The 25,313-nt window shown below is 39.1% G+C and overlaps 1 protein-coding gene across 4 annotated transcripts in view; it reads right to left on the bottom strand.

The window, feature by feature from the left end:
• The window catches only part of LOC126469267 (ATP-binding cassette sub-family C member 10), a 392,679-nt gene that overhangs the window by 59,171 nt on the left and 308,195 nt on the right, over positions 1-25,313 (bottom strand). For all 4 annotated transcript variants that reach the window (XM_050096621.1, XM_050096622.1, XM_050096619.1 and 1 more), the window contains 3 exons: positions 21,088-21,257; positions 14,366-14,585; positions 10,267-10,458 (listed from right to left, as the gene is read on the bottom strand). In XM_050096621.1, the coding sequence (XP_049952578.1) occupies positions 10,267-10,458; positions 14,366-14,585; positions 21,088-21,257 (582 nt within the window). The remainder of the gene's footprint in view (positions 1-10,266; positions 10,459-14,365; positions 14,586-21,087; positions 21,258-25,313) is intronic.

Genomic DNA, 25,313 nt, shown 5'->3' on the forward strand with positions numbered 1-25,313 from the left:
TGTACAAGTGAAGTGAGGTTTTCTCTAAAGTTCTTTGTTACATCAGGAGATGAGTCTCGTGGGAAAGTGAAGGGTCAAATTCACATTTTATGCCCACCCTTGATACTGAGTCTTGCCCAAACAATCTCACGTGCAGCTTCAATTTCTATCTCAGTGGATTTGAGTTTCTTGTCTACTGCAAAAATACATCACCTCCATTTCCATTCACCTATCCTTTTGATATACACTTACAATTTCCCCCAAAAATGTTATCAATTGCAGGTTTCAGCCAGCATTCTGTACCTTGTATTATGTGAGCTTCACTGCTTTTGATGACTGCTTGAGAGTCTGAAAGAGACCATTGTGTGCACTCCACACACAGTCAGCTACCTGACTGATGTTTAGTGCACACCTCACCCATTCAGAGGGACACTACAGTTTTCAACCCTATACCCAAGTCCAGAATGTCATAGCCTAGTAGTTAAATAATCTTCAAAGTCTCTGATTCAGTCTTTTCACTCGACTCAGAACAATGTTCAAACTGTGAGCCTGGCTGGTTTTCTCAACCTTCTCTGCAAGTCACTGGAATGATCCAAGTATGATCTCAAAGTCCAGATGACAGGCATCATATGTTTCAACAAGTACCACAATCTGTAGTTGGTTGCAACCCCCCCACCCCCCCACCCCCCACCCCCCACCCCCAAGTGGCTGCCAGGATAGCCTCTTCTACATGTTAAACAAGGCCCCCAGGCATACATATTGAGTGTACCAGAGATTCCTACCTGTCCCTTGCTGCTATTTCCTTAAGGGGTACCATTATTTGCCAAGTGTTTGAACTGCCAATGATTAATACAGCCCTACCTTTCTAAGTTTGCCTCCTCTTGACACAGGACAAAGCAGGTTTCACAACAGATGAAGTGAGTCCCTAGCTCTGTTTGTTTAAGCAGAAGACAACACCTCATACTTGTTGATTAGGGGGATTGGTAATTAACACCCTGAATGCTGTCTACCCTGTACAGGACATCTAGACCTACCACTCACAAGCAAATGGATGAGTAATGACAGACCCCTTACTTCCTGCAGAGGAGAGAGGATCCGCAGAAAAGGATAGTCCTTACAGTATCTTTGGTAGCAACAGGTACATGACTCTCAGGCACTCTTCCAACACATCAATTTGCAGCAGCTACCAACCATCTGACAGTACCCAGGGAGATGTGTAGTTGCTTATGAACATCAATAAGCTCGTCCCATGTTTGAGAAGAGCATTCACAGTGGGGTTGCACTATGGCTAGTGCAATATTTTATCAAACAGTGAACAAATAACTTTAAATTGAGCCTGCTGACAATTTTTAATCTGCTGAGCTAAACAATTACTAATTCCTTAGAATAACTGAAGCAAATACACAAAAGCAAATACACAAAACAAGATTTCTATTAAGGCAACAGAAAAACAGGGTAAAAATTGCTAGTTTCTAAAACTTTTTGAGGTTAATGATGGTCGCTACCAAACTTAAAAATAGATTTTTTATATACAAAGATAATGTATGCTTCTTTTGAAAGGGAATGTAGATCTAACAAAATAGGCTGGTTACAATGTGTGCTACAGTAACTAAACCACAAATGCCAATTTACTATGAAATAGTTTATGCACAGTACAGCAGTAACTTCCAAAAATGAATGTTTATTTGTATCAATATACACTGAAATTTGTAATGACCTATTCTTTGGCATAAGCTGTGAAGAACAAACACTGATTTGCTACAAAATCAATTAACGACAACACTTGTAACTTAAAATAAATTTCAAAAATACAGTTCTGCATGCATCTGAAAATTCCCAAAAGCAACATATTTCTCATATAATTATACAATGAAATTAGAGAATAATTGTTTTGAACAAGGATAGACTTCCTATTCTCAAAAATTTTGAAAAGGCACAAGTAAGTTTAAGCCTACAATTAACGATAACAGCACAAGTTTAATGCGGAACTTGCAAATATTCAAAATTTCACAATGCATCACAATACAAATGAGTATTGACAAAATCAATAAACAAGTTTACAGAAGAGACACAAACAATAAAATACGTGAATCAAAAATTTCAGATCAGCACATGAATCTGACACACATGGTCTCACGCAAAGGAATATTCCAAAGATGGCTTTTACGTTTAAATGGATATATTAATTGCATGGATTTTTTACTTAGCTGATTCTGCAACAACTTCTACATTGTCATGCCAAAGATAAACACTGCAACATCAATATATCTCAGTCAAAAAGCCAAAAATGTGTAGTATCAACAAAGCAGGTCTCCTGCCTGGAGCAGCTAACAATACTAAGAGTTTCACAAGAAATAAACATGAATGTCCTGCATGATTAAATTATTTTCAAAACAATCTGTGACTGTGGTCTCTTTCTCAACAGAAAATTGTTGTCTCCAAAATTTTTATTTACCATAAAGCAAAAATTTCATAGTTCCTACATAGTCAAGAGAGAACTGAACATATTCCTGATTAGCCACTGATCACCTAGATTCAAGAATTGAAGATTCTCTTAGATGCACTACAATGCTGACTGTAATCACACCTCAACACAGTCCTGTTACTTTATTTTCATTTTATTCTCATTTTATTAGAAGAAAATGTCTACCAATAATAGGTCATCATAAGTAGATGTACGTTCCTCTGCTACTTATTTTTTTGCCAAGAGGTAGACCACTGAGAATACTAATCTTACTTACAGTGTACTGCTGGTGTTAGAGTAACTTACAAGATTTTTATTAATGTTTCTTCTGTATAAATGTTTTATTGTGTACTTATATTGCTGGTAGGTATTTTTAAATCCAATTTTAATTTAGATTATGCTGGCGTAGTACTATGCCGCCAGGGCAGCTCTCCTACTTTCTCACATTCAAAGCCACTATTTTGTATAGCTTACTATAGATGCAGCCCTGAAAAACTATACAGAGAGTGAGTTAGCTGAAGCCCTTTACTAGTTGCAGAAGTCCCCCTAAATAAAGCAGGGTGAGTGCACTAGCTACATTCCTACAGCAGGTGGTATGCACCAGCCTTCCTCTGAAGAGAGAACTGACTTGTTCAATCAAATACCTAAGGGAAGTAGCCTACAATTTATTATTATGGAATCTGAATCAAGGTCTTTACACTTATCAGTTCTGTGAAAACCTGTTGGTTGAATTTGTTGTTTTTTATATAAATTTAATTTCGGATTCTTAGTTTTCCAAGTAACTTGTTTTAACTGTGTCAGACAGCCATCCTCAGATCCAAATGCTGCAGAAATGGGTCACACATGAGTGGTAACACACGGTCCTCCTATACAGCATATGATGATGACAAATTTGGTTGCAGCCTGTGTGAAATGTATGAGGACACTGTTTTAATACATAGTGATGTATGTGTACATTGTGACCAAATGAAAACTGATCACTTTTAGACAGAAACACCATTAAAGAAAAATGACAAGCAGTTATAGAAAAGACCAGATTTTTGAAAATTCTTCCGAATTGTGCTTAGTTACTGATTATTTACCACAATCTTACTTTTTTATATTTGTTGTCAGTCTCTTTACTGAGTTGCCCAGTAACATTACAATATGAGAGTGACATGGGAGGTGGAGGAGTTCAAACAAAAAATTTGCCCCATCTCATTAATTGGCAGGGAATATGTGGCACTCTCTGTGTGGAAAAAGACAAAAAAGCGAAACCCTTTGCTATATGCCTGTCCTTTCATGGTACTAATACAAACTTAATGACTAACCTACAATATAAAATGTATGAGGACACTGTTTTAATCCAAAGGCATTCAAAATGTAGTATTAATATTTACGAAAGTGTACTAGCATAGTGAGGAACATTTCTGAGTGTAAGAAAACCTGACCTGGGGGATGTATTTACCTTATTGCTGAAGTGTGAGTCAAATGTTGATGCACCTCTTAAAAAACAATTCAAAAGGGAGCATAAAAATCTTGGTGCCATGTTTATCATGACGTCAAAAATTATATAACAAAAACATAAAAACTGATCTAAAAGCATAGATTAAAACAGCTGGATTTAAACTTGGTGTCCAGCAAGTTTAGAGGAGATTACGTAATAAGGTGATTTAGTATCCATAAAATTTTGATAGGCTGTAAAATCTAATTTTATTCTTCTCATGTTGGTACATCTCATAAATCGTACGAGTCGGTGTCAAATTCTTGACCTGTGTATAGTTTTGTATAAGTATCTTTATTGAAGTAGTCATGTGTTTTTTCACTGAAATAAATAACATAAACAACTGTGTCATTAATAGAATCCTTGTCTCTTATGATTAATTGCCAATCTAAATTCACCTAAAATTGGCAAATGCTAATACAGAATGAGTTTCTGCTTTTTTCAAAAATTAAGAAAGGAGCAGCTAAATTCAAACATGGCCTTACTTACCTTGAAGTTGATCAGTATAAAAGCAGTACCAAAACTCTGCCAAGGGTGATTGGCAATCAAATGTGTATAAAATAGCTGACACCATGCATAAATCAAAAGAGAAAGTATGATTGCTTTCACATAAAGTACTAATTTTTGCCAATTCTTTGTGTAAGATGAGTGCTACATTCATTAAGTGCTCACCAAAAGTAAATGTGAGGAAAAAAGGTCCCAGCAACATTTGGGCCAATTTGAAAAGAAGTTTACTGGTTTTGACGACAACCTCTTTAATGCTGTTGATGAAATAAGAGTCCATCAATTTGTGCACAGCAATCAAAGCAGGAGAATGAAGCACCAACTGATGGGATGTTAGTTTCATCTCCTAGAGATTCTGTGGTATATCAAAAGAATTATTTCAATTGATTACCAAGCAAGCAATAACAGGTGAAATTATACATATATCTTCTAGAAGTATTGGGGAAAAAAAGCAGAAGACAATGATGAAGAAGAAAAATAAATGCATCCATGCACAATGAGAACAATTAATGGTCTGAAGTAAGAGTGCTTGGAACATCAATCCTATTCACCAGATTTGGCATCCTGTGAATTCTGTCTATACCTAAAGAGAATGAAATACATTAAAAACATGCAAAAATGTGGAAGAAAAGGAATGGATGTGGTTTAGGAGCATGCATGTATTGTGATAAGGAAGAGAGGGGGGAGGGGGATTGGTTAGGTCAAGGATCTCAAGTTTATGTGGCACAGGTACATGTGGAAAATAAAATGCAAAAATATACGAGGATGGTAGACAACGTGTGATCAATATGAATGATTATAACTACCAGTATGAAGAATTTGCGGCATCAGATTCTGCATCAACAACCTGTGCAGGCATTTAGTAGTGTGTTGTGCTCAGATGAGACTGCTGATAGAGTGTAGCTGGGAATCAAAGCATGTGCAGTTTGGAAGGTTATGAATTCACATGTCCCTGTGTTTCTTCAAAGAGAAGAAATTTAGGTCTGAAAAATGTACTGAGTCCACCTCCTAGGCATTACTATTAGAGTTTATCAAATTTAGGCACTGGACAATTAACTGGGAGAAAGGCTAATAATCATTGATCATATTTGATCTAATTATGTCCCAAGCACTCTAAAGAATAGAAAATAAATTAAACACACTAAAATTAAATGAACAAGTTGATAGGAATGATAGGATGGTTGGTTGGTTGGTTGGTTTGGGGAAGGAGACCAGACAGCGAGGTCATCGGTCTCATCGGATTAGGGAAGGGCGGGGAAGGAAGTCGGCCGTGCCCTTTGAAAGGAACCATCCCGGCATTTGCCTGGAGCGATTTAGGGAAATCATGGAAAACCCAAATCAGGATGGCCGGACGCGGGATTGAACCGTCGTCCTCCCGAATGCGAGTCCAGTGTCTAACCACTGCGCCACCTCGCTCGGTAATGATAGGATGCAACTCGTTCACATAAGAGGTGTGATAAAAAAGAAATGGGAATTTTTGTTTTTCTTAAAGAGTCTTTATTTATTCATCAACATCAAATTTTTCTGCCTCAAATCAATCCCCTTAGATACAATACACTTGTGCCAGCACTTTTTCCAGTCCTGGAAGCACTTCTGGAACACATTTTTCATTATGGAATTTAGCTCCTTCAATAATGCTGTATTTATCTGATCAAAATGATGTCCTTTCACGGTTCTCTTCAGCCTCAGAAATATAAAGAAGGTGAAGGTATCCATTTCGAGTGAATACAGTGGCTGAGACAACATAATGGCTTTTGAATTATTTCTACAACAGAGTGATCGCTCCATTGCACACTATGTGTTCACTGCAAAATAATGGTCTTTCTTTATTTACTTCTCCTTTCTTCTTCTTCTTTTTTTTCCAAGAAATCATGAAAAAACATTGAGGTGTGAGTGGGAGCATTATCATGATGTAATTTCCACAAGTGGTTTTGCCACAATTCTGATCAGTTACTTTGGATTGCTTCAAGGACATGGTGCATAACTTCCAGGTAGTATTCACTATTGACTGTACGATCACAAGGCAGGAACTCATGATGCACTACCACATTGTAATCAGAGAAAACAGTGAGAAGAATCTTCATATGTGACTGAACTTGTCAATTTTTTTGTCTTGGCTTTTCAGTCTATTTCCATAGGAACAATTTGGTCTTGCTTTCTATGTCATAGTTATACACCCATGTTTCATCACCTGTTATGGCTTTCTTTAAAAGTTCTGAATCACTGCCAACTTCATGTAGCAACTCCTGACCGATGTCTACATGATGTTGTTTTTGCTCAAAATTCAACCATTTCATAACAGACTTTTCTGCTAAATGTTTCATACACAAAACATCCAAAACAATTGCTTGGCATGAGCGAAAGGATACGTCGACATCATCGGCATCAGTAGCCTCTCTGATGGTGATTTTCCAGAAGCATTTTCTTTACTTCTGCCATATTGTCATCAGTAATCAATGTGAAAAGTCATCCAGGGCAGTCATCATCTTCAGCATCTTCTCAACCCTCCTTGAAATATTTATGCCACTCATAAACTCTTGTCTTACTCACAGCAGATTCAGCAAAAGCCACAGTCAACATTTCGAATACAGTGCTTTCCAATTTTCAGGCAAAATTTAATGTAACTTCTTTTATCCATCTTCTTTGAAAGTAAAAATTAGATGAGCACTTGAAAACGTGTATAACATTTCCGACTGTCAACAATTAACTAAATATGATAATGCAGCAAACATACATCAGGAACATGTGTATCAACAAGACTCAAAAAATTTGGGTTGTTTGTATAAAGCACATGCAATTAAAACATTCCTATTACTTTTTTAAAAAATTCCAATTACTTTTTGATCACATCTCATATGCTGAACTGCGATATGTTATGACAACTGAAAATCTGTACAAAACTCAGAGTGGAAACTACATTTTTTGTATGTGGAGGATGTTTCTGCCTATGATTTTTGAATACTAAACTACTGTGCTTTTAATTTATTTATACATATCCCTTGGGGCAGGGTAAACTTCCATCCTCCATAATAAACTCCATTCACCCAGTGGTGCTATTTCCACATAACTCCTAGGAGAACTTCTGATAGTAGTATATGGAATTAATGAGTGGAAATGTACTGATAATGAAAATTTGAATCAGGACTGAAGCTCAGATTATGTAATGGTTAAGGCAACTATTACTGATAAACAGGAGAAGCATGTTGGAATCCTGGTCTAGAACTTATTTTCAATTGCCATATATTCTAAACAAATATTATTATGGTTGAAAACATATAACAAAATATTTTATTGTATTATTACAATATTACACACACAAATTTTCCATTGTTTGTATTATATTTTTGGAAGATTTGAAATGAGAAAAATTGTACATTGATTAATGTTTACCTGAGTTTCCACTCGAAATACAACATTTATTCTGATAACAGATTGTAGTTGCACTTACCCGATATAGAAATCAGAATTCTGTATTTCAAACAAATTAATTTATTATGATAGATATGAATTTAGCTGTCTGTTTAGATTAACTGATATATAAAGTTCAGTTCCCTAAATGCCTTGGTCTCTGTCTCCACGTTCTGTTAAAAGTGTTCAAACTATGCTCAGTGCCTAGTTTATTACCATTTCACACATGAGCTTCAATGAACTCTCACATAATTCTAATAAAATCTGCCCCTTCACAATAACTTGTGCTACTTTATACTTCTGAATAAATTTACTGGTAGAAGAAAATTAAATATTCAGCAGCCCATTCACAAAGTGGAGTACTTTGCTGTAATTCATTTTCAGTGACAGCAGAAATTAATTACCACACAACATCCCGGTTAATCAATGGGCTGTGCCATTTTGTATTGGCAGGAGCACAAAAATGATTAACGGTTTAAAAAAAAGATACATTGCCTTGGCTATGTGTAAGTGTGCGCAGGATGCTTACAATACAAGGATATAGGTGGGCTAATATAACAACAAAAACAACCAATTATTCATAAAATTATTTAATTGGATAGATAAGAAATCTACTTTCCAAGTGATGGCAGGAGGCACGCCCCCCCCCCCCCCCCCCCCACACACACACACACACGCACACACACACACACACACACACTCACACACACACACACACACACACACACACACACACACACACACACACACAAAAGACTGTTGCGATTGGTAAGCTTTTGGAGCCAGTGGCTCCTTCTTCAGATAGAAGGGTTGAAGGGGAAGGAAGAATGGTGAAGGAAAAGGACTGGAGAGGTCTACAAAAAGGTGTAGATTTTAGGAACATCACCCACAACTGCAGGTCCCATACGGTAAGTCTCCCCTGAGGAAGGAAAGAGTCTTTTGTTCTCATCCCATATGGTAAGTCTCCCCTCATCTGTGGTTCTGGGTGACTTTCCCAAAATCAACCCCTTTCACAGACCTCTCCAGTCCTTTTCTTTCACCCTGTAGTGCTTTGAGAATTTCCGCATGAATTCCAGAACCATTCATCCTTCTTCATCCTTCTACTGTCTCGAACACACGATATTTTAAAAATAGGTGTGAGAGAACGTACATACTCTGCGGACACATGTTTGTGTGTGCAGGCTGGAAAGGAGTCACAAGCACAAGGTAGACGCGATGGTCGAACGGCATCGACAAGTGTTTGCCGCTCGTGCCACGGAAGCCGTATGGGAAGAGCAAGAAGTAATCATGTAGTATTCCTTGCTGTTTTAGTGTCTGTAATTATTGTTAAAGAAAAATGAACAGTTGATTATATACATTTAATTGAACTTCAGTGTTGGACTTGCTAGAAATAAGACATGTTCATAATTATGTGGTTGCAAAAACTACGCTAAAAATGTATTTAATCGAATCTAATGCTAGACAAATCAGTTGACTTGCAAACAATCGAATATTTATGTGAGAAGTGGTGAATTTGTTCTTTGTGGAAGCTGAAATATACCAAGGCTAAACTAAAAGTATTCTGCAATTATTCACTTATTTCAAGAGTAGAGAGAGAGAGAGAGAGAGAGAGAGAGAGGGGGGGGGGGGGAGGGGGGGGTTCTGATAAATTCCCGTAACCAGCATTATTCTTTATAGAAGAAGGTTTTGGCGATCGACGTAGCCAGCTATCCAGAGAAGAATATCAGCTGTGCATATCAAGTAAGTCAACTGATGTGAGAGAGGTGTGGATTTTGCTTGCACAGTATTAGAACCCTTCTTTCTTACCCTTTAACCTTTCAGCCTAATGAAGGAGCCACTGGCTCGGTAAGCTTCCCAATCACAACAGTCTTTTATGTGAGTGGGTTCTGCCGCAGCTTGGTGAGAAGATTTCTTATCTATCCGATTAAATAAAGGATATAGTAGGGTATCTTTCATATCTTCCAGAATTATACTTTAGGGAAAGAACCCAGTCACTGAAAAGGCACTGGAAGAATGTGTTGACCCATGAGGGAACTACATTAAAAACAGTCCATTTTTACCTAAAGCACAGTCTTTCACTGCCATGCATAGCTTTTAATAAAATGATGATGAACACTGTATACTCACAAACACTCAAAATTTCAGTATATCGAATTCACATTCCAGGATAAATGCTCTCAAGCCTATACTGAAATATTGAGACTAGTAGTATACAACCTGAACTTTAATTCAAAAATAATAATATAATTCAAAACTGGACAGGAAACAGTGTACTTAATAAATCAATATTTAAGTACAGAATTTAGTGAGGGTATACAGATAATATGGAATGAGCTATTTACTTCAAAATTCAAGTGTTGAGTACATGTGCAGGTAGAGACAGATATGAGGCTATATTACAATTGTAAAAGTATTTGTATTTATTTACCTTAAAGTAGAGAGACAAAGGGAAGCAGTATTTACACGGTCTATAGTGATTCTCCCTGAAGAAGGATCTGTTAGACGAAACAGTGCTGCCAAAAGAGAGCTTTTTCCTGCTCCAGTGCGTCCAACCACACCAAGTTTTTCTCCAGGTCGAGTCTCAAAGCTCACTCCCTGGAGTGAAGCTACAACATCCTCCCTACAAAAATACAAGTTTTACAATTTTTATGTTTTCAAAATTAGGACTTCAAACTATAAATCCATCTATTTTGGGAAAGAATGTAAAACATATGCACATCAAAAAGATTTCAGTGTTATGGTAGAAAACAGACATATGATTACTGCTTGATGAACATTTTTCAGTATATTAATACTCAATAATAAAGTTTCCCATCCTACCACGAAACAGCTCATTGGACTACAATTACATTTATTTCAAACTGCAGAAATAACTCTCAATGCATAGATAAAGTTCCAGTCTCTGTCAGGATGGAGTGTGTAGACAGCATATAAGCTCCATTAACAAACTTAATAAATAGTCCTATATTTCAGATATTTTCCGGAGTACCTAAAAGCAAGCACAATTTGCATCCTTATTAAAGAGAGGTAATGCGGAGAGTATCGAAAACCACAGGTGAGTTTTAATACTGTCTGCATTCCCAAAAATAACTGAATCAATCCTTAATGATAAAGTAGTAAGTTACATGAGTAAATACAACCTTTCTAATGAAGCACAGTTTGGTTTCTGAAGTGAGAGAAGTACAATACTGGCCATTACAGAGTATACAAAAATGGTAATTGATGCTTTTGACAAGAAAGACTGGGTTACAAGAATATCCTTACACTTGTTAAAGGATTTTGGCACTATTAACTATACTACACTGGTAGTCAGCAGCTAAAAAACACACATACTGTTGGACAGAAATAATTACAGGCACAGATGGACGACATGAAACACAATATATATGTAATAGAGGTGGAGCGGTATATTTACAATGACAAACGGTACAGATTTCACCACATGTGAAAACAGGAAACCAGATAAAATAATATTCGTGCTTGACACAGGTCAACCCCTCAACATAAAGGTTGATATCGGACTCTCAGTATGGAATATGCCCTCCTCAAACACTAATGCAAATTTTGCACCTATTACTGGTGTTGGTTACCAAATTGTTGAGTAGTGCTTAGAAGATAATGTCCCACTCCTCTCAACAGGCAGTTTCCAGTTCTTGCACTATTCAGGGAGTTGGTGTCCATTGAGCAATACATCTGCCAAGAACATCCCAGGCATGGTCTATAAGGTTTAGGTCCAGGGAGTACAGAGATCATTCCATATGTTCAATGTCTTCATACTCCAATGTGTCTGACACCTCAGCGGTTCCTGTGTGGGAGGGCACCATCATCCACAGACAGACAGTAGGGACCCACCACACTCCTAAACAGTTGGACATGATCCAGAATAGTTTTCCTGCAATACTGCTGTGCAGTAATGATACCTTGTGCAAAGATATGCAGTGGTGTTCAGCCACTGTGCATAATGCCTGCCTACACCATAATGCCCAGGTGCACCACATGAATTATGTTCATGACCATTCTGTGGTGTGTGATGTGTTCCCCTCTCTCTTCTCACTAACTAACAGCCACAACCACTTGCCACAGTGAAGTATGATCTGTCAGACATAATCATGTTGGATCACTGTTGCTGACCCCAAACCAAAGTAACATGCTTCCTACACGAACAAACTCTTTCTCAAAATGAGGGATGCATTTAACAGTCTTCTGAGTGAGCAAACCATCATGATTTAATCACCGTGAAATGGTTCTGGCAGTCACACATACCAGTGGTGACTGCAGGGTCTGCAAGGGTGTGCCTAGGAGTGAGATGTCTGTTCCTTTTCCCCACTAGGTCTTTGTATCAATTCTCTTGTGATGTATTAGTACACCTACGACCAACAGAATACTTTTGCAAAGCATTTCCACCTTCATCAGCCTTTTTTAATGGCGAGATGGCAGTTTTGAACACACCCATTACTGTGGCCACAGTAGTGGCACTTTGAATGCCTTGAGCCATACAGCTGGTCATCCACAATTATAAGCATTCAAATGGCATTTTGCAGACATGCTGTACAACACAGGATATCACACAACAAACTTTGTCAAACATTGCATGAACCGCTGAATGAATACAGAGCATTTATGCATTTAACACATCTCATCTTCTACATTTCCTTATTATAATTTTGGTCACGCTTTCCACAGCAATTGCAGTTGTTCTGTAGCAAGTGTCAGATTTTCCTTAACAACTGTCAAGCAGAGTACTAAACAAGCTAGAAGCATTAGGTGTGTAAGAGGAATACAAAACAAATGGTTCTAGTCTTAAGTGGAAAACAAGGTGCAAAAGGCAGATATAACTTACAGGTCTGCTGATGATAAATTTCTAGTAAAATAATTGTCAGACAAGAAATACACATTATGTTTTATGCAAACTGAAGGTCGATGGAGAGAAAGGAAAAGAATGGGAAAGAATTATTGAAGTCAGCTGCATTGAGACTTTAGGCAGACTCAGTGGTGATGAATGAAAATGTGTACTGGACCATGACTCGAATGCAGGATCTCCTGGTTACTAGGTGTTGCATTAACCGCTGCACCATCTGGGCACAGCATTTATCGCAAATGTGCAGACTATCTCAGTGCGGCCTCTGGTTGACCCACACTCTGACCTAGCACCATCTACCTGCAGTCTGCATCCATGTCCTCCACGTTTGCTACTTTGAGACTCCTGAGGGATGTTGACATGTCCAAAAGAACAGATACCACACATTCATATAACCGACTAACCTCAAAGGGCTATGAATCCATCACCTTCAGTGCAAATGCACAATCACATTTGACCTCCTGCAGGTATGTCAAAATAGCAAACATGGAGGACATGGATGGGAATTGCAGACAGGTGGCACTAGGTGGAAGTGTGGACCAGATGAGGGACATAACAAGATAGTCTGTGCAACTGCAATAAAAAATGTGTCCAGATGGCACAGTGGTTAACGCAACTGCCTAGTAAGCAGGATATCCCAGGTTTGAAGCCAGGTCCAGCACACATTTTCAGTCATCACCGCTGATTCCACATGAAGTCCTGAGCAGCTAGCATCAATAATTATTTCCTTTCCCTTTCCTCACATCCCCTCTCCACCTTCAATTTACATAATACATAATACACAACTGTGGATTCTGCATGGTATTTGTTCTTTTGAACATGTCTAATATAACAGACACCATGCATTCATATAAAAGAAATATATAAACAAAGGTGTCCCTCAGGGTAGTGTAGTGGGTCCAATTCTGTTCTTCATATATATCAATGATATAGTCAGCATTTTACTATGGAACATACTCAATAATGTAATGGTGACTTACAGAGATATGTAAATTTACAGATTTGTTTCCTTGTACTCCATTTAGTTTATAGAGAAGTTTTACTTTTTTTAGTGTTACATATAATTTTCCTGCATTTGGGTTTTAGAGTGGTGATGATGCCTTTCAAAAACTTTGTTGACAAAATTGAATAAACAAAGTCTAGAGACACAAAATGGTTAAGAGTAAGGCTCAACTGTCTCAGTAGCTTTGTGCAAATGGTTGTAAAAATAGACATTTAAAAAATCTTGCTAAATAGTCGAAGACTATGGACAGGTCATCACCATTCATCTTCAACACAGAATAGATAACAAGAAGCAATTACAGCAGTGTTGTTCACTTCAGAAATAATGTGATGTTGTCAAGTATATACAGAAGGAAATATCCTTTTATACAGCACAATGAGTACCATTTGTCATAGTCTCCTCTCCACTTTTACTTATAAGAAATAATACCACAACAACATGCAATGTCAGTGTCACAAAAGTCATGAGACTCCCAAGTACTGCAATAACTAAAGTCTCTTAACAGCAGATATGCTTGTAGTTTGTCAAAACAAATGTCGTGAGGTATATATCAACTACTGATAGTTTTATGAAAAAGCAGTCACATCTCAGTTACTGTAGCATCCAAATATCAATTCATTTGATAGCATTTATAAACTGCAGCTATAGAGTTTTAAAGGTGTTCACCTGTAACGCAAGACAACATCATTGAAGGACACAACTCCTTGAGCTGGCCACCCATATGGTGGTTGTTCACCACCTTGAGATTCCTTCTCAACACTTTGGACATACTGCAATACTCGTTCCACAGCCACCATTTCACGTTCTGTTTCTGCAAATGCATTTGCAACACCACCTAATACACCTGTTGCTGATAGAGCATAAGATATGGCAAGTCCCACCAAACCTGAAATGAAATAATATAAAACAACAGAGTTAGTTTCAAATGCTAACTGTAAGATAATTTCAAGCAAGTAAGTTTTGCTGTTTCATTTACTCTAATGTCTTGCTTGAAAACTGGTTTTTAACATAATATTAACCCACATAATACATATATGAAATACAAATTACATGTAAATCTGTTTGCCACGAGGCGAAATATTTTCAGTAATGCCATTGTACTGGGCCGTGACATACAATTCATTGCCCTCTCCCGAATCTTTTAGGTTGTTCCTCCTCAAATTTCTTCCTCACATGTCAATCACTGTGCTGGGATCTTCTTCAGATCTCTTCTGGTGTCCCTGGTTAATTTAACACTGTTCAAGACCTGGTTAGTTTAACACTGTTCAAGACCATTCACTAATAAAAAGGAATCTTCCCCAAATTTGTTTTGAAGAATTGGAGTTATTGGGTGACATTTTTCAAGCTGCTGTTGTTTAGAAATCATTATTGGGTAGATACTGATAACCGGCAGTGAAAGAGATGGATGGAAAATTTTTACCGAAATATTATGATCGTGCTGCCTAGGTGGCTTCCTGGCAGCTGTTTCCATTCCCTGCACACCATGGTTAGGTATTTACTTCAATTATTATTATTATTATTATTATTATTATTATTATTATTAGTGGTTTAGGATGCTATAACGCAAGGTAATCAGCAACCTCACCTGAAATAAGAACAGGCAATATCTCATTTTTTATATATATATATATATATATATATATATATATATATATATATATATATATATATATATATATATATATATATAAAACAAAGATGATGTGACTTACCAAATGAAAGTGCTGGCAGGTCGACAGACACACAAACAAACACATACATACACACAAAATTCAAGCTTTCGCAACAAACTGTTGCCTCATCAGGAAAGAGGGAAGGAGAGGGAAAGACAAAAGGATGTGGGTTTTAAGGGAGAGGGTAAGGAGTCATTCCAATCCCGGGAGCGGAAAGACTTACCTTAGGGGGAAAAAAGGACAGGTATACACTCGCACACACACACATATCCATCCACACATATACAGACACCAGTGTCTGTATATGTGTGGATGGATATGTGTGTGTGTGCGAGTGTATACCTGTCCTTTTTTCCCCCTAAGGTAAGTCTTTCCGCTCCCGGGATTGGAATGACTCCTTACCCTCTCCCTTAAAACCCACATCCTTTCGTCTTTCCCTCTCCTTCCCTCTTTCCTGATGAGGCAACAGTTTGTTGCGAAAGCTTGAATTTTGTGTGTATGTTTGTGTTTGTTTGTGTGTCTGTCGACCTGCCAGCACTTTCATTTGGTAAGTCACATCATCTTTGTTTTTAGATATATATTTCCTACGTGGAATGTTTCCCTCTATTATAACCATATATATATATATATATATATATATATATATATATATATAGACACACACACACACACACACACACACACACACACACACACACACACACACACACACACACACCTGGAAACGGAAAAAAGAACACATTGACACCGGTGTGTCAGACCCACCATACTTGCTCCGGACAATGCGAGGGGGCTGTACAAGCAATGATCACACGCACGGCAAAGCGGACACACCAGGAACCGCGGTGTTGGCCGTCGAATGGCACTAGCTGCGCAGCATTTGTGCACCGCCGCCGTCAGTGTCAGCCAGTTTGCCGTGGCATACGGAGCTCCATCACAGTCTTTAACACTGGTAGCATGCCACGACAGCGAGGACGTGAACCGTATGTGCAGTTGATGGACTTTGAGCGAGGGCGTATAGTGGGCATGCGGGAGGCCGGGTGGACGTACCGCCGAATTGCTCAACACGTGGGGCGTGAGGTCTCCACAGTACATCGATGTTGTCGCCAGTGGTCGGCGGAAGGTGCACGTGCCCATCGACCTGGGACCGGACCGCAGCGACGCACGGATGCACGCCAAGACCGTAGGATCCTACGCAGTGCTGTAGGGGACCGCACCACCACTTCCCAGCAAATTAGGGACACTGTTGCTCCTGGGGTATCGGCGAGGACCATTCGCAACCGTCTCCATGAAGCTGGGCTACGGTCCCGCACACCGTTAGGCCGTCTTCCGCTCACGCCCCAACATCGTGCAGCCCGCCTCCAGTGGTGTCGCGACAGGCGTGAATGGAGGGACGAATGGAGACGTGTCGTCTTCAGCGATGAGTGTCGCTTCTGCCTTGGAGCCAATGATGGTCGTATGCATGTTTGGCGCCGTGCAGGTGAGCGCCACAATCAGGACTGCATACGACCGTGGCACACAGGGCCAACACCCGGCATCATGGTGTGGGGAGCGATCTCCTACACTGGCCGTACACCACTGGTGATCGTCGAGGGGACACTGAATAGTGCACGGTACATCCAAACCGTCATCGAACCCATCGTTCTACCATTCCTAGACCGGCAAGGGAACTTGCTGTTCCAACAGGACAATGCACGTCCGCATGTATCCCGTGCCACCCAACGTGCTCTAGAAGGTGTAAGTCAACTACCCTGGCCAGCAAGATCTCCGGATCTGTCCCCCATTGAGCATGTTTGGGACTGGATGAAGCGTCGTCTCACGCGGTCTGCACGTCCAGCACAAACGCTGGTCCAACTGAGGCGCCAGGTGGAAATGGCATGGCAAGCCATTCCACAGGACTACATCCAGCATCTCTACGATCGTCTCCATGGGAGAATAGCAGCCTGCATTGCTGCGAAAGGTGGATATACACTGTACTAGTGCCGACATTGTGCATGCTCTGTTGCCTGTGTCTATGTGCCTGTGGTTCTGTCAGTGTGATCATGTGATGTATCCGACCCCAGGAATGTGTCAATAAAGTTTCCCCTTCCTGGGACAATGAATTCACGGTGTTCTTATTTCAATTTCCAGGAGTGTGTGTGTGTGTGTGTGTGTGTGTGTGTGTGTTTTTATATATATATATCAAGTTGTTTCATTACACAGGTATTAAAAAACAACATTCACATTGTGAGATTCATGAAAGACCAACTGTAAACTCAGGCAGAACACAGCAAAATAGCTACATAAAATCAAAGGTAAAATACCAGCAAAGACACAGTTAAAAAGGGGACAGACGACTATGGTTGTAGGACTACTTAAGTACAACGGTGATCAAAACACTCTGCAACACATTAAAATCTGACACTCAATATATAGAGAAGAGACATCACACAAAATCTTACAATGTAAACAACATTTGCCTCATTGTCAGTTAAAATAGAGGGCATGTCCTGTTGGAAACCAACGTATTTACTCCCTTGATTGCAGGAAATCATGAAGCAGAAATCTTGCAGTTGTCATCTCTATTGAAATTATTTTTGTTCTTGGACTTTACTTGTATATTTTTTACATTCTCTAGCTAGGATTCATATAAGGGGGCAGTAATATGAAAATGAGACTGGCGGGGGGGAGGGGGGGGGGAGCAAGTAAACTGTCTATTAATCATGATAACTGTTCCTATATTTATCCCATTATGAGACACTGTGGTCAATGCCTTCATTGAAAAGTATTTGTGGTTCCCTACGGAACCATGATTGCACCCAGGCATGCACCTCTTCATCCGAAGCAAATCATTGGCCACAAATGTCTTTTTTGAGGGTTCTAAAAATATGGAAATTACATGGGGAAATATCAGGAGTATATGGAGGATTTGTAAGGGAGTCCCAGGGAAACTTCTGCAATGTGCTTGAAACAACCTAGGCAACATGTGGGCCGTGCTTTTATTGTCCTCTCACTTTTGTCCATATAGACACTGTCACAACCACACACCACTTTAAAGAAATCAAGTAACCTTTCATGGGTTGCAAAAAGTCTTTTATTTTGTACTGACAGAAAAATGTGATGTTCATACAATTTTTTGAAGAATTTTCCTTACGCAGTCAGTGACTCCGTAAACGAAAGGTAACCTTACAGAGTGAGAAGGCTGTTTATCATTCTTCTTATCGGCATAACTAATACTACTTCCTTTGAAGGGAAATAGTATTTATGGAAAAACCATCATAGCCAGTGGCCACTGGGAGCAGAAGGGAAGGATTGGAAAGGCAGCTGACAGTAAGAGAGCTGGTTGTGGTGGGGGGGTGGGGGGGGGGGGGGGGAGATGGCAAAAGTGAGTTCTTGCAAATGATGTCATGGAAGAGTGGACTGGGAGTGGCAGACAGAACAGATGAAGGAGAGTCTGTGGGGAACAGGGTGTGGGCTGCAGGATGAATAAAGTTATGGTTCCTGAGGCAGAGCAGGAGGTGGGTGTGAGGCAGGGGCTAGTGTAGAATAGGGCCAGAAAGATTTTGGGATCAAACGATGTGTTGTAAGGGCACATAACTCAGAGACACTGGTGTGTGTGTGTGTGTGGATGGGGGGGGGGGGATGCAGATAACAAGGTTTTTGTAGAAGCCATTGACACTGAGTAAGGCATGCAAGGCCTCAGACATGGACAGCAGGTTCAGCTCTCGTTTAGCGAAGTAACTCTGATTAATCAAAAGTACAATAATTGAATCCTGGTCATTTTATGTTCACTCTTTTACTCACAATGTTACATACCCTTACACTCCTTTGAACAACTAGATTGATTTTAAGTGTCATATAAACATTTGAAGCAAATAAATTTGCAGCATCAAGAACATCTAATGAATGCAGTCCTTGACCAGCTACATTGTTCCTCACCAAGACTGGTCTTAAAATAAAGCACTGTTACTTGGAGTTGTTTTCATACAATAAGAATTAACATTATAATTCTTCACTACACCAAGTTTTTTGAGACATTTATGCATCTCCCACATTATTATTCATTTTTGATTTGTTTTACCTCTCTGAACCCCCTATTCCCACAAATTTTGATAATGAGAAAAATATATGAAAAAACTACAAAATGTTTGTAGGAATTGAACATAGGTCCTCTGTTCCCCAGCCAGGGGTCTCAGCATGCTGCTTGGGTGCTTTCTTCAAAGAGCACTGATTGAATTTGTTGGTATAAAAGTTGCTGTTGTAAGGGTTTCCTTTTCCTGAAACAAGCATTTGTGAATCCTATATACGATGATGAAAAATGCTCAGTGTTCTATTATTTATTAATTTCATCAATATTGAGTTGATTGGGCATTATTGGGGGGGAGGGGGGGGGGGGGGGAAGAGTAATGAGTGAAAACAGTCCTTCAATTTAAATGGTACACAAGCAACCTGCACCAAACATGAACTGAATGGTTGCTTTGTCATGCTTGAGGGCTTCCCCTTGTCAGCAGTGTGTTCCACCGCTGGGCAGTCACCTCTGCTTGTGGCCACAGTCTGGTGGAGAACTAGTTGATAGTCACACCCACATAAAGTGTGGAATATCCTAACCACAATCCTTCCCCCTCCTCAAAATGTGGTATTCTGCTAACCACAATATCCTAGTCCATCCATACACCACACCCACAGTCAATCCCTGGCCACGAGTCATATCATTGTGAATGGCTCAGGTGCAAGACCTATCCAATAAACCACTAGGCTCATTTTATTCCAGTCCCATAACAGTCTTACTCAATCTTACCAGAAGGAGGGCCATCTATGAAAGCACTCATGTCATTTTTCAGCTTTTCTGCAATTCCTTGCACATTGATGTAATACGTCAGTCAGAACATCATAGACTCAATCTGGTATGACAAACAATTGTGATCCAAACTGAAATATATAAAATTTCACCATGGGTGAGAAGTGCTAGAACTTTGATATGCTCTCTAGTGTATAGAAAGGAAAGAAGATATATTAGGGTATTAATATTTGGCATTTCCCAAGGATATGTTACAGGCCCTCCACTGTTCCTGATCTATATAAACAATTTACGAGACTATTGGAGAAGGCCTCATACTGTTTGCAAATGATGCTGTCCTTTACTGTCTTGTAAAGTCATCAAATGATCAGAACCAATTGCAAAATAATTTAGATAAGATATCTGTATGGTGTAAAAAGTGGCAATTGACACTGAATAATGAAAAGTGTGTAGTTAGCAACACAAGTACTAAAAGAAAACTGATAAATTTAAGTTACACTATAGGTCACATTTCTAAAATATTGCAGCACTGTGGAAACAAATAAACACAAAATAAAATAATTTAAAAATAACTTTCTTACTTGCTGAACAGGCTCAACAACAAAAGTGTTTTCTAAAAACCTTCTGTGTCAAATTTGGAATGTAATCAGTGCCATTAAAATAACTTGACTTAGTTAATTTAGCAATTATTCTGGAACGTTTTCTAAAACATTATTTACCAACTGACTTACTGTGGATTTGCAAGCAGTATTTCAGCATTGGCTTACAAGCCTGAGTGCAGTATTATTTCATATGCTATTTAGAAAAGGTATTTTAACTGTTTTGATCAGATCAAAGATCATAAATGATACAAAACATCTGAAGACACAATGTTATTAAAAAAAAAGTGATGAAACGAAACACAGAAAATGGAAGACATAAGAAAATGACTTGATTACCAGCATCTGCAGTGCCAAGCTGTCTCTGCACCACTGCAGCTAGTCCAACTCCTCCCACCACAGCGACCCCCACTAGCTGCAACCTTAGCCCCATCCACTGCTCTGCTGCACGGGCAGCCAGCTGGCACTTCTGACTTGCCTCCAGGTGACGATCATTCTCCTCACAAAATCTGCAATAAAAAAAAAAAATCACATAAAGCCCTTATTTGTTAACATTCTGACAAAATTTTCTGCAATTTATTCATAAGCCATGGATAGCACTCTAATGTCTTTTAGTTTTTCCAATGGTATTTCTGTGTGTACTACAGTGTGTCAAGCAGGCCTAAAGGTGACTGACTGCTTTACGAAGGCATTGACAACAGAATTATGTGTTTGACTGTAATTATGGCCAGTACTTAACTACAGGAAGTAAAATATGTAGTGATACACTTCCTAGCTTTCAGAACTCATTCTTCCCTCAGGATTAAATACCAATAAAAATCCATTCAGACAGATCACAGTATTGCACATACGCATAGGAAATTTAATGTGTAAACTCTGTTGGAGTCTGAAAGCTTCATTCAATGATGTTTCCAGAAACACTCAAGTTTTATTCACCTTCTGAGTAAGTATGTAGGTAAATTATTTTGTTTGTGCACAGGATAACAGGGTTGGCTTTCCGGATCTGGAAATATATCAATATAGTAACTGTCGATGAATTCTCTGTCACATCTCTAGATTAACAAATGGTATCTCGCATTTGATATAATTTGGAAGACTGTTGTATTACCAGCATTTATAACCCCTATCTTGGTCAATCAGCTGCATAACAGTATATGAATGTGTGTTTCTGTAGAATGTAGTTTATTCATCTCATAATGTACAGTTACAAATGAAAGATTTTTGTACTGGAGACAGATCAAATTACTTAAAAAAATAAGGTTATAATAATTAACATGTTTCAGCAGACATTTCTGCATGTTTACACGTGAACAATTTAACAAGAACATACATAACACTTACAGTCATTTTGCAATTTGCAATACAATTTATACAATATATTAACAATTTATTATACAATACATAATCGTCATTGTTTCTTTTCTTTTCAAATTGCCAAACTGTCCTGCATGAATTCTTCAATTGAGTAATAACATTTTTCCACTAGTGTATTAAATAACAATCTTTTTAGTGGGTCAAAGTCCATGTTTAACAGATTTGTGTTATTTAATTTATTGTAAATTTTTAATCCCATGCCACAGAAAATAGTTTTAGATTCCAGAAAGTGCAAAAGTTGTCAAAATCTTTGTTATTTTGGATGGAATACTTCACGTGTCATTATGTCGCGGAAGCAGTGCAAGTTGTGGGGGCCCAGACACATGTTGCTTGAGGTCTTTCAACATTGGGGCAGCGCTGGACTGTGGATGTGACTACTTAACTGGAATAAAGTAATATGTTTTAAAATGCTGATTTTTTTATTTAGCCCAACCCGCTGCATTAAGTGAACAAATATAATGTAACACTAGTATTGGCAAGATGCCAAGCGAAATCATCCCTAGAGAGAGCCAATAAATTAACAGAAAACAATGACAAGATTTTTTGTAGTGAGCAGGGGTTAGTGATACAGAGGGGAAAGGAATATAGTGGAAAACGAGTGGGTACTATTGAGAAATGAAAATGAAGACAACAGAGGATCAAAAAATAGGTAAAGAGACAACACCCAGTAACAATGCTTCAATATTGCAGAAGATACTGAATGTAACTGATGAAAAGAGAAATTATAAAAATGTAGCAAATCAAGCAGACAAAAGGGAATACAAACGTTTAAAAAATGAGACTGAAAGGATGTGCATAATGGCTATGCATGAATGGCTAGGGGACAAATGTAAGGATTCCAAAGAGCATATATCTCAAGGGAAAAGACAGAAACTGCCTACAGGAAAATGAAAGAGACTTTTGGGAAAAAGAAAGCAGCTGCATGGATATCAAGAGCTCATGTAGAGAATCAGTATGAAGCACAGGAGGGAAAGCTGGAAAGTGGAAGGAGCTAATAGAGTGATGAAACAATGGAAATGAAATTTAAGACAATATTACAGAAAGGGAAGAAGACGAGGTGGGAGGTATGATACTGTGAGAAGAATTTGACAGAGCACAGAAAGACCTAAGTCAAAACAAGGCTCTTGGAGTAGAGGACATTCCATTAGAACTTTCTTGGGAGAGTCAGTCATAACAAAACTATTCCACCTGGTATGCAAGATGTATGAGACAGGTGAAATACCAAACAATGGCAAATCCAGGATGGATTGTAACAATATTGTGAGAAGGAAGTTGCTACTCACCATACAGCAGAGATGATGAGTTGCAGATAGGCACAGCAAAAACATTTTCATACTTAAAGCTTTCGGACAATGACCTTTGTCAACAATAGACACACATACACACAGACACACTCAAGCAAACACTACTCACACACAACTGCAGTCTCCGGCAACTGACACCACACTGCGAGCAGCAGCACCAGTGCATGATGGAGAGTGGCGAATGGGTGGGGGAAATGAGGAGGCTCTGGTGGGGAGGGGAAGGGTTAGTATGGTGGGGATGGTGGACAGAGAAGTGCTGTGAAACCAGACATGTTGTCTACAAGCTAAGCTGCAACCACTGTGCTGCATTGTACGTAGGCATGGCAACCAACAAACTGTCTGTCTGCATGAATGGCCACTGACAAACTGTGGCCAAGAAACAGGTGGACCACCTTGTTGCTGAACATGCTGCCAAACATTATAGTCTTCATTTCAATGACTGCTTCACAGCATGTGCCATATGGATCCTTCCTCCAACAGAAGCTTTTCTGAATTGCGCAGGTGGGAACTTTCCCTGGAATACATCCTATGTTCCCATAAACCTCCTGGCCTCAACCTTCGTTAGTAACTGTTCTTACCCATCCAGCCCCTTCCCTGCTCCCATTCCAGCACTACACAGCTGCCATTCAACCACTGCACCCAGTCTTTTTTTATTTTTTATTTATTCCTCTCTATTTCTCTCCTTTTCCACTACTTCCCCCCTCCCCCCCAACCACACCCCACGTCTCCCCGGCCCGCCGCCCAACGTGCAGCACTTCACTATCCGCCATCCCCGCCATACTGTCCCTCCCCCTCCCACCCCGCCCCAGCATCCTCCGTTTCCCCAGCATCCACTCCCATCACGCACTGGTGCTGTTGCTCGCAGTGTTGTTTCAGTTGCCTGAGACTGCAGTCGTGTGTGAGAGTTGCATTTGCATGCCTGCATGTGTGTGTGTGTGTGTGTGTGTGTGTGTGTGTGTGTGTGTGTGTGTGTGTGTGTGTGTGTGTGTCTATTGTTGACAAGCTTTAAGTGTGAAAATCTTTTTGTTGTGCCTATCTGTGACTCAGCATCTCCACTATATGGTGAGTAGCAACTTTCGTTCTCATAATATTGTTACAGGTGAAATAACCTCAGAAGTCAAGAAGAATGTAATAATTCCAGTTCCAAAGAAAGCAGGTGCTGACAGGATTGAATATTATCAAACTATCAGTTTAATAAGACTTGCTTGCAAAATACTAACATGAATTCTTTAAAGAAGAATGGAAACACTAGTAGAAGTGACCTAGGGGAAAATCAGTTTGGATTCTGGAGGAATGTAGGAATGCACAAGGCAATACTGACCACACGATTTCTCTTAGGGTATAGGTTAACGAAAGGCAAACCAATGTTTCAGTTAGTTAGTTTCATGTTCCATGGGTCATTTTGGAAGATAAATCGTAATGGTGTTGAACGAGTCATTTTACATTCACATCACAAATTAATTTCTAAATACTGATAAATTCTGAACATTTATAAGTTCTTTTTGATTTTTTTATTCACTTTTTTACTAGAGATGTGAGTTAGTAATTCCTACCCACCACCTATCACACATTACAGTAATAGAAATACTTGTACAGAACAGAAAGAGTTGTCATGCAGAAACTTTTTCAGCTTGTTTCCAAATTTTACTTTGCTTTCTGTCAGGCATTTTGTGACCTCAGATAAATGATCAAAACTTTTAGTAGCAGCATTATGCATCCCTTTTTGGCAGAGAAAGCTTTTGACAATGTTGATTGTAACACACTCTTTGAAATCCTGAAGGTAATAGGGGTAAAATACAGGGAGCAAAGGCTAGTTACAACTTGTACAAAAATCTGATAGCAGTTATAGGAGTTGAGGGGCATGAAAGAGAAGCAGTGATTGAGAAG

The sequence above is a fragment of the Schistocerca serialis genome, chromosome 1, assembly GCF_023864345.2.
Source record: "Schistocerca serialis cubense isolate TAMUIC-IGC-003099 chromosome 1, iqSchSeri2.2, whole genome shotgun sequence".
In the NCBI taxonomy this organism is placed as follows: Eukaryota; Metazoa; Arthropoda; class Insecta; order Orthoptera; family Acrididae; genus Schistocerca; species Schistocerca serialis.